The sequence below is a fragment of the Monopterus albus genome, unplaced genomic scaffold (genome assembly GCF_001952655.1).
Source record: "Monopterus albus unplaced genomic scaffold, M_albus_1.0 scaffold67.1, whole genome shotgun sequence".
In the NCBI taxonomy this organism is placed as follows: domain Eukaryota; kingdom Metazoa; phylum Chordata; class Actinopteri; order Synbranchiformes; family Synbranchidae; genus Monopterus; species Monopterus albus.
In genome coordinates, this window is record NW_018127947.1 from 2,393,669 (window position 1) to 2,404,217 (window position 10,549).

At 43.5% G+C, this 10,549-nt stretch overlaps 1 protein-coding gene across 1 annotated transcript in view; it reads left to right on the top strand.

Annotated features, from left to right (window-relative positions):
- The window catches only part of grid1b (glutamate receptor, ionotropic, delta 1b), a 437,638-nt gene that overhangs the window by 367,011 nt on the left and 60,078 nt on the right, over positions 1 to 10,549 (top strand). The window contains 2 exon segments of the mRNA XM_020604601.1: positions 45 to 98; positions 8,870 to 9,043. Coding sequence (XP_020460257.1) covers positions 45 to 98; positions 8,870 to 9,043 — 228 coding nt within the window.

Genomic DNA, 10,549 nt, shown 5'->3' on the forward strand with positions numbered 1-10,549 from the left:
CCTTCTTGTTAACTCTCTGTCTTTGTGTCTCTGTGTGTCTCCAGGCAGTGGAAACAAATCTGGCCTCCAAAGACAGTCACTGGGTGTTTGTCAATGAGGTAAGACATGTCACACTCAGATGTTCAGACCATGTGACACTAAACTGTGTCCAACATACAGTCTATTGTCTCCACCATATGAGATCATTTGACTGCCTTAGAATTTGATGAACTGTTTTCTAACACTTCAGCTGCCTTCAACTTTTACTCTTCCTGTTCAAGGCGGGATTACTCTGTCAATTTTCCACCGTGTTCTCTCTAACAGGCACCAAGCTGGCGCGGGGGGGGTTCAAGGCTGTGTCAGGTTTTGAATAGTTGTTGATTTGGAGGCAGCAACGTTACCGGTGTGCTTTGTGCTTCTGACGTGTGTGTTATTTGTCACGCTGGACACCATGTTAAACCTTTGTATTTAGTTACATACATACATAGTTATCATTACATCAACCTACTTGAACTGATTATTCTAGTTTTAGCCATGCATTTTAACAGTTCGTCCATTAGCTTGAATTTGCTAGTTCTACTGTTTCTAAGTCCTTGTAGCTCTCTCGTCCATGTACCAGTGACACTGACCTAGTTCAGCTGTGTTTAGAGAACTCTAGATGTGTATTTCAAAGTCTTACTCATCACGTTATTGTTTCAGCTGCCGTCAGATGTTGTTAACCAAACACGGCCTTACTGTAAAATGGCCCAGCTCTCACATTCTGCCTGATCAGAGGTTTTGGCAGTAGAGTGGAACAAAACAAACCTGACTGCACTTCCTGTGACTTTGCTTCAACCTTACATATTGGTCTGTATTGTGATGTAATCTTAATCACAGTCCAGAACACGTGAAGAAGAAATGCTGGCGCCGCCTGTGAGCGCCAGTCCAGACTTTCATTTGTTCTGTTTGACTTTCCAAGCATCCCCACACTGCACCCTCACTCAGGGATCCTCCAACGCTTTCCATGCTTGAAGAAACAATGAAGTGAGTGTAGCTGAATAATGGAAAATGGCAGCAGCCTCCGCTACAGCTGTTCACTCCCAAAATCTGGCTTCTCCAGAGCTCTGACTTCTCCTGACATCTCTGCTCCTGCCAAAGTGATTTTTTGTTTTAAATTATCTTTGCTTTTTAATTCCTTTATCTGCTCACAGGATCAATACCCAGGCATCTTCCCAAACAATTAACTGAGCTGACAGAGCTGACAGCAGTGTAAACAACATAATTTAGGGGCGGGGGGGACTGTCATGTCCTGAAAAAACCTCAGCACTGACATTCAATTCCAAGCTTTCTTTTCTCTTTGGCTCCCAGCTTGGTAACCGTCTCCTAATCCACTTACAATTTCCTTTGCTTCAAAGTTATCATTTAACGAGGTATAATCTGGCTTTTTAATGAACCAGCAGAGTCAAACTGTGTTTACAGTCGCAGAGCTGCTCAGTCGCCGGCGTCTCTTTGGGCTTTTTGGCACATGAGAGTGTTTATGACCAAATACGTGAACCGTTTCAAACGTGACGCAGTGTAACATCGTGTACCTGCTCAGGCTGCTTCTTTCATCAGGATAGTGTTCAAGTCAGTCTCAGTTACTCAGCTGTATAACCCTTCTCCTCCCCCTTACCTTGCCTCGCCTCCCTTTTCATTCCTTCCATCCCTCCAACTCGGTGTTCATTAATTTAACAAATAACTGCAGAGAAAGTTTAGTTTATGTTCACAACAAAAGCAAAAATGAAATTAAAAGTAATATTTGAAAAGCAGAACTGTAGCAAACACCTTCAGGCTTTTATTTGGTGCCAACAGGGTCGTGATGTCCTTCGCTCTAAACCTGTCTCATGTGGTCTGAACCTGAATCAGAGGTCTCCCTTAAAGCTAAAACACTTGAAAATCTTTAAGCAGCTTTTAGATCAGAGGACACTACAGCACTGGAACATTGAACTCAAGGTTGCAGCTCCTCTGGCGAGTTTTCCCACCACAGGTCAAATTCTGGTTCTTGACTGTAATGTACTGTATTACAATTTCCATCAGTAAATAAAAACTAAATGCTAATTTGAAACTAAATGGAAATAATGTAGCTATCTAAAGTTCGGGAGCAGGACCTCTGCCGTTTTCACACCATTTAACCCACTCAAACCTCCATTTTTGTTAGGTGGATCACCCGCCCTGTGCAGCTGCTCATGTTGTTTTGTTCGCCCCTTTTGCCCCCAGTGGTGTTTTGTTTTCTGCTTCATCTCAGGATCCATCTTCTCTACCATTTTTGGGGGTTTGTGCTGCTGGTCCACCATCTGCAGGGTCTTTCACATTTGCCACGCCACAGGTGACCGTATCCTCTTTGTCAGGCTGCATCTGCCTTGTCAGCTTCCCTCATTCTTCAGCTCCATGAGGACTCCTCCAGCCTCTTCCATACAGTCTTTTCACTGGGCTCCGGGCTGTCTGCTAACTTTTCCTCCTTTCCTGGTACCATGTGTCCTTTCGCTTTCTTTCTCCTAGTGGCTGTCTTCTGATTCGCTGGCCTCTGCAGGTCCACCGACCAGCCTCGTGGAGTTCCCTAGCACTGTGTCAGCTGAGAGACGCTCCACTTTAGTTCTGCCTGTTTCCTCCTTGGTCCTCCTGGCTGACTCCACTGCATAACCACAGTCTCCTTCTCCATTCCAGCCAATGTTAATCACTTCACCGAGTCCGCTCCATCTCTCAGAAGGTTTTGGGAGAGTGGCACTGACCTCCTCAGTATTTCCCAAAACCATCAAGTTCACAAGCAGCATCTATCCTTATCCTTCCATTTGTACTTAGTGAGGGCAGGTCCCTGTCAGTGAAACAGATTTACAGGCTAAATTCATCCACAGTGTCTGACACTGAAGAGAAAAGAGAAACACCAAAACATGCAGGCAACCTTTAACGCATTTTGTTCCGTTATCTCTCAATAAACATTCTTATAACACAATAATGTAGCACATTTACAGAGCATGTTAAGTTTATATTAATGCACAGCATTTTGTACTGTTCCAGCTGTTTTATTGCAGTTTATTGTCATTCTTTTTTTATCCACTGCTGTGTATCCACAGGAAGAGCTGCTGACAAATACAGCAATACACCTACCTACTGTTTTACACCTTAAAAGAGGGGCACTTTCGTCAGGGGCTGTGAGTGGAATGTTCACTTCAGCTAACTGGTGTTTACACACGAGTACAGGCTGTTAACCATCAAACAATCTAAATGTTAAATGTAATCCTCCACCACCACCACAGGGACGTGGCCACTATAATGTTGCTGATCACTTTTTAGAGAACAGGTGTGTGAATGCAGTTTCTGCCTGATCAGGAGCTGTTTTCATCATTTTCAAGCAAAAATTACAAACATTCTGGTTTCAGCTTTTCAGCTTGATGCTTTATTATGCACAAATGATGCCATTTTTGGACTGTGCTTTTAGCAGTCTGAGAAAATCTGACTGGCAATTTTGCAGTTTTTTTGACATTCCATAGACAAAATGACTGGTTTAGAAAATTAGTAGAATATTCAACAATTTCAATAATATATTAGTTGTAGCCACAATACCATTTGTGCCTTTTCCAGAACTCCTGCAGTAGATGAGAACAACACCTGCAGCCACATCAAAGATGGCGACAGCTAGATCTTCACAAAGCTGAGGACACATAAAAATGAAAAAATGCACAAACGGTGCACCTCCCTAAGCGCCTCTTCCGTCCTAATTCTCTTCCCATCTTCTTCTCCTCCTTCCCGTCCTCCTCGCTCCTTTGAGGATTCAGTGGTTTCTGCCTGTAGTGTGTCACTGAGCTCCGACAGGTAACACAGGTAGTTTCTGGTCCTGGGTGGCGGTGCAGTGACATGTCAGGTGTCTTGTCAACAGGTAGAGGCTGCAGACGAGCTGATTTCCATTTCCTCCCTGTCCTTTTCTGTGTCTCCTGTCAGTCATGTCCTCCCTCCTTCCAACTTGATGCAGTACTTCTTTAGTTTCAAGTGTAGGTTACATACAGCTCTCCAACCCATTTAGTCCTCTGAGATGCTAAAGATATACTGTAATATTTATAACATATAATTAGATTTTCAGGACATAGAGCAGAGATTTTAGAGTTCAGACATTCACATAAAGACTAGAATAGACTGGGGAAGGACACAGTAGCATGGATGTCTGAGCCCCATAGAAAGAACAGAGGACATTAAAGCAGGTTGTGAGTGAGTGTTTGCATCACTCACTGCAGCTTCACTTTAGAGGCTGACAGCAGGGGCTCTTTAACTGCAAGCGTCATTAGTGATATTTTTCTAAATGCGCCCACCATCTCAGATTCCCACAGTCAAACTGTGGTATTCCAATCGCTTATTTAGTCTGACCAACATCCAAAGTCCCTAGTGCAGTTCAGTGATCACCTGACCTCTAGCAGCCAATGAAAATCTGTTTTTATTGATGGTGACAACACCCACTAAAAAATAAGCAGTGTCCAAGATTGGCATAGCTGTGTCCTACAAGCATTTGGTTGTTGTATGTCAGAGTTGATTGTTGTTATGTGACGTGCCTCTCGACAGTTGTTTGTCTGAAACATAGCAGTTCAACTCTGCAGAGTGACGGAGCTGAGCTGAAATGATTTAATCCAGCAGAGACACCCAAGCTGCTCGTCTTGGTTTGTTCATACTGACGGGTCAGCATGAACGGCAATATAAGCTATGTGTCAGTTTCCATTTTGAGAGGTTCTGTGGTTCCACTGCTTTACTCTTTGCTCACTTTGGTACGTAATGATGGCACCATGCTTTTAGCCACTAGACCTTCACCAGGGCAGTTGTGTTAGGGATCTTTAAAGGGTTGCCCCTGAAGAACCCAGCTGTAAACAAACCAACGGTCTGTCAAACAGGAAATGAGACAGTTGATTGTAATCCCTCACTGCACTGCACAGTCACTCAGAGCTGAAGCATGAACTATGTCTGTAAACTGTGATGGATGTTTGGTAGGTTTACCATACAGATGTCTAACCTGAGGTTTTGTTTCCTGCATGTCTGACTGCCCGAGTAACTATATAAAACCAGAATTGTGCTTTAAATAGCACCAGCAGCACCTCAGAGGTTTGGCTTCAGTGGTTCTGTGGATGGTTTCTGGCACAAAACCAGCTTTGTGTCTTAGTAAAGAGACACAAATCTCACATGTTCAGGTCAGAACGGAACCATTATTTCCTGTTGTGTTTGCTGTGTAGCTCTGCAGAGTCGATGTACGTCGTGCTGGGTGGCAGTACAGTACAAAGTCAGACATGCTGTCAACATAAGGAGAGTGTCCTTTTCACCCTCTGTCTACTGGTAACACAAACAGCCACAACAAGACAACACCACTGACACCAATTAAAAAGACCCAGAGAGAGAGAGAGGCTTTGGGACAGAGCAGGAGAGAGTGGAGAACAAACAGGTGGAGAGAGCAATTGTGCTACAATAATGAGAGAGAGAGAAAGGTGAAGAGAGACGAGCACAGTAATTAACCAGAGGTGGAAAGGCAGGAAGGGGAAGGGGAGCTGAGGAAGACACTGAGTGGGCAGTGCTGAAGCCCAGTGTTTAGACCAAACAGTGGGAAAGTTGTGTGTGACTGTGGTGAAAAATAAACAAATCTTCCTGGTTAAATGTTTCTTTTGTGCCATATAGCAAATATCACCTGGCATTTTACTTGTCATCGCATTGTGGAGACACAAACATAGGTCAGCAAAACACGGTGTAATGAATAATGTTACTGTTAACCCTGTTACTAGGATGAAAAGAGTGCCGCCTTACTTTTCCTGACTGTACCATATTCTTTTTTTTTTCACAAATGTGCGTCTACCTAGTTTGTGACGTAGAATATAAAAGATACCAGTAGGATTCTAGGAATGGTGTACTGGTGAACTGTATACCATGGATGAATTCTTCACCTATCAGTAGCTCTGTGTTTGGTCTCCACCACCTCCTGAGGGAGACCTCTGGCTCTGTAGTTGCTAAATGCTCCACTCTGGTCCCCTGCTGGTCCCTGACTGGGTCTGTCTGCTGTTTGCTGTTGAGCAGGTTGTAGACAGAGGCTGTTGAGTGCATCTCCTCTGCAAACAGCAGCCTCCTGCTGCGGCCCAGCACCACACTATGGGTGAGAGAGTGAACCAGAGCTGTAACGTTGTGGTCTGGACACTAAACAATGAGCTGAGACTCACTGTAAAGCTCAGTGAAGTTGAGGGGAGCTGCACACTGAGCTAATAATTCCCTGTAGTTTCATCACTATCAGAGACGCTTTCCCACATTGTCATCTGATACATTAATCAGATCTTGGACCACTGGTATTTAAACAGTAAGTTGTAACCAAGATGCACTAAGGCAGCAGCTCCAACCTACAAGTCTAAACAACAGTGCAGCCTGAGTACACACTGTTTTACTTTAAAAGGTCCCCAGCCCAAAAGGTTAGGAACCATTTCACTCTAGATCAGAGTCTGTGGAGGCACATCATATGTTAACAGTGAGGGATTATCAGCCTTGGCCCGTTTAGATTGTGTTTTACTGTTATGTGTCTGTGCCTGTGGTAAATGTTTTCATGGTGCATTCGAGGACCTTTCTACCATTGAATGACCTCTCTCTCTCAAAAAGAACAGAACTTGACAAACTTGTCAGAGTTCTTTGTGAGCCAGCACATCAGTTTGTTTTAAGCTTGTATTTTGAAAATGGGCTCATGATAAACAAAACCTAATTACTTGAGACATCCATTGTAGATCATTTGGTGTGGTTGAGTGAAAATGGACTCCAACTGTAAATGACACCATCGCTTCTCTTTGAAATGCAAATCAGACGTTGTATGAACAAAAAGCCGCCCCAGGTGACATTACAGCCTCTCCAGCTGTGGATATTTAACCGGCTGTCTGCACTGACAGCCGAATCCATCTGAGCCTCGTGTCTGTGTCCTGTGTTTCTCTTTGTCCTCCTCCATTTGGCTCTTATCTACCCCATCAGCACACAGAAAGAAACTAAAGACTAATGGCTTGTTAGACGGCAGGTAATGAGAACAGGGGAGCTGTGTTTGACAAATAATCCTGCCGGTTAAAACTGAACTCCAAACTGCGAGTCCATCTCAGTGATTACAATAAAGACCATTAGTCGTTCTCACCTTTTTTTTTATCCTGTGTCAGCTCAGAACTAACTAGTTAGGTAGTCTTGTACTAGTTCACTCAATTTCTATACTTACTGTAAGCTGTAATTGCCCCTCTACTAATGTAAGGGGCAGCTGTGGCTCAGGAGGTGGAGCGGGTCATCTCCTACACCAGAGGTTGGCAGTTTGATCCCCGGTGTCCCCGGTCCGCATGTTGAAAGGTGTCTGGGCAAGACACTGGACTCCATGTTGCTCCCGATGGCCAGGGCAGCGCCGTCCCTAGTGTGTGTGTGTGTGTGTGTGCGTGTGTGTGTGTGTGCGCGCGCGTGTGCGTGAATAGTGGCACTGCAGATGGCCGCCTCAGTTGAACGCTCTCTCTAGGGGAGAGCTTCTGCCCCGGAAACAAATTCCTTGTATGTGTTAAACATACCTGGCCAATAAACGTGATTTAAAAGTTAATTAAATGACATTATTTTGAGAGGTGTTTATGATGCCACAGATGGGAGTCATAACTCAGCTTTAACAGGAGCAGCAGCACTTTTGGGTGCACCACGCAGCATTCTGTCACTGGTTTAATTGTATGATACGTCTCTATGGGTACACATACTGAGACCTATAAAGACAGCCAGCCACCAAAAGCCACACTAAAGCGAACTAATGTCCACGTTTCAGTTTCTAGTTGTATTTAAAGAAAAAAAAAGAAGCTTGTTGTCGTCTAGAGCTGTGTTTTTGCTGCCCTCCAGTGGTTAAAATTGTAGTCCAGGATGTGTCGGGACAAAGCGACACATTTCCAGCCAGGCTAGCAGCGTGGCATTACACTCCGAGTCCTATCTCAGGTCTTAACACACAGACACAAAACACACATGGATAATGACACTGGTACTTAAAGAAGTTTTAATATCAATACTTCCTTTTTGGAAATGATTTATTGAGTCTTTGAGTTTGTATCAACTCTTTTCATTTACTTTCTCTTTTGAGTCACTTAAAAAACAGGAAAAGGCTGGAACATACTGTGAGACTGAACTCTTTATGTAGACTCAGAGCTTCAGAGAAACCACAGGCTGACACTGGTGATCGAGGTCATCCCCTTTTTTCTGAGAATAAACTGCTTCCTTTTGGTTCCTAATGCAGGACTAATAGATTTAGGAACTCTTTTGACCCTGCCTCTACTGGCCTTTTAAAGAATACCATGTGAAAAGTCATCTCAGGACACTTTACAAAGTCAGGTCTAGACCTTATTATTATTAATATTATAGGGTGTGGCACTGTGAGCTGTACCAGAGGTGTGGAAAGTCCCCCAAAGACAGCTGGTTCCCATTAAAGCCTTTAATAGAAACCAGTCTGCTGAGTCACTGGTCAGGTAAACTCTTGTGGACTGTAATTGTTTGGTGTTATAAACATAATAAACTTCATATTATTGACAGATAATTTTTTCAGCTTTTAGAGTAAGATTGAAGCTATCTATAATTACACCTCACAGGAAATAATTGGGTTTCTCTTCGTGAAAGCAATTAAACATGTGCATCAGTAAAGGGAGCTTTTAATGGCCTCAGCGAATCGTCCCTTCTGTTGGGCTTTGAGGCTGTCATTTGTTTTTTGTCTGTGAAAGCTGCTCACTGCTCCTAATTAATGTAGCAGAGGAATTAAACATCACTTTCACCATCAGGTGCTGAGGTGAGGCTACTCCTGGTGAAATACATGCATTTACCTAGGAAAACAATCGACCTCTAATTCATATGCACGTAAACCACAGACCTGTCTTTTGCTCCGCAGGAAATCAGTGATACAGAGATCCTGGAGCTTACCCACAGTGCACTGGGGCGCATGACAGTGATCCGGCAGATCTTCCCCCTGTGGAAAGACAGCAACAACAGATGTATGAGACAGAACCACCGCATCTCCTCGCTGCTGTGCGACCCGCAGGAAGGATACCTGCAGAACCTGGAGGTAGTAGACTGTGTTCTCTGTGTGTTTGTTGAGCCATGGGTTTCTGTTTCACACCTGGTTTGAGCCGCCAGTTACTGATGAAAGCTGAAAGCTGTGGCTGAATTTGAAGATCAGTACCTCATCTGGACTAAACCAAGAGTTTTGGCCAAAAATTAAGTTTAATTCCAAAAACAAAACTGCTGATAATTGATCATATAATTGTGTTTATTCTAATTTCCTGGTGATTTCTGTGATACTTGGTCAGTGAAGTGGTGATATTTTAGTACAGCATTCTTCTTGAAAACATTTTATATATGAAGTGGAGAAAGCACCAAGCGTGAAGAATAATTCATTCCTGTTGATCACGTCTGAGGTTCTGTGTCTGACTGACATTATAACACGGAGCTGTACTGTTGCACTGCAAGGAAGCAACATCTGTCACATTTCAACATATTGCCTCACTAGCTTTAGGAGGACTGACAATTAGTTGTAATGGTCATGTGACTCTCCACCCGTGGAACCCCCCCCCCTCTGCTCTCTGATGTGGGGATGGAGGCTAGAATCCCTGCATTGTTTTTGGTGACAGCTTCATTTCCAACCTTCTCTCAGGAGTATTTTGCCACACAAGACATGCTAGTAGTATTGTACTGCATCATAATGATATTTAGAGGAGACATCTTTATTTCAGTACCTTTATGCCAGCACACTCACACACATGATAAAAATATCAGGTTCCTGCAGCTATTTTTCTAAGAAACAGAGCAGAGAAAACAAGAATTCCCAGGATAGCTTTTCCCAGAGTTCAGCCATACTGATGGTGAAAACCCCAGCAGTGCTGGTACTATCTCACACGAAATCCCGGTGAAATTAAGTTGTGTTGGTTTTATCACTGAACAGTTCTCAGTACAGTGAGTGATGCTTGAGTTTCTCTTTTCCATTTAGAACACTCCTCTGAACAAAAGCTCGAGCTAAAATAACATTTTTACTGCTACTTTTCTTCTGCTGTGCTTCCAGCCATAACCCTGACCAAAGTTTGAAAAGGCAGTTGGAAATGAAAAATGCATTATTTAATCAGTGACAGATAAATTTTGTGGTACGATGTGATTTGCTGGTGAACATTAAGCCTGAAGTCGTTGACTTTACTTTGCTGCTCTTTGCCAGCTAGCTCTTGGCCTGCAGCTTTGCAGACGTTAATGGACATTGGACTTTATAGCTCTACTCTGCAGGTGGCATCTGTTTCCTATCTGTCCATCCTGGAACAGGGGTCTCTGCTTTTTCCTGATCTGATTTGAGGGTCTAAGACAGTAGTAGCCTCCAGTTACCCCCATGTGTTCGGGTGCTCAAATTATGAAATCATGCTCTCAGATCACTTAAATTGCCCTCTGCCCTTTATCATTTACTAAAGAATGACAAAGAGAACACAAAGTTGTTTAGCAGGGAGACATGAAGATTCACATATCTGGTCCATAGTGAGTGTTTTAGATTTTTAGGGGGGGGGGGGGGATTATATAAAAACCAAGAACAAAA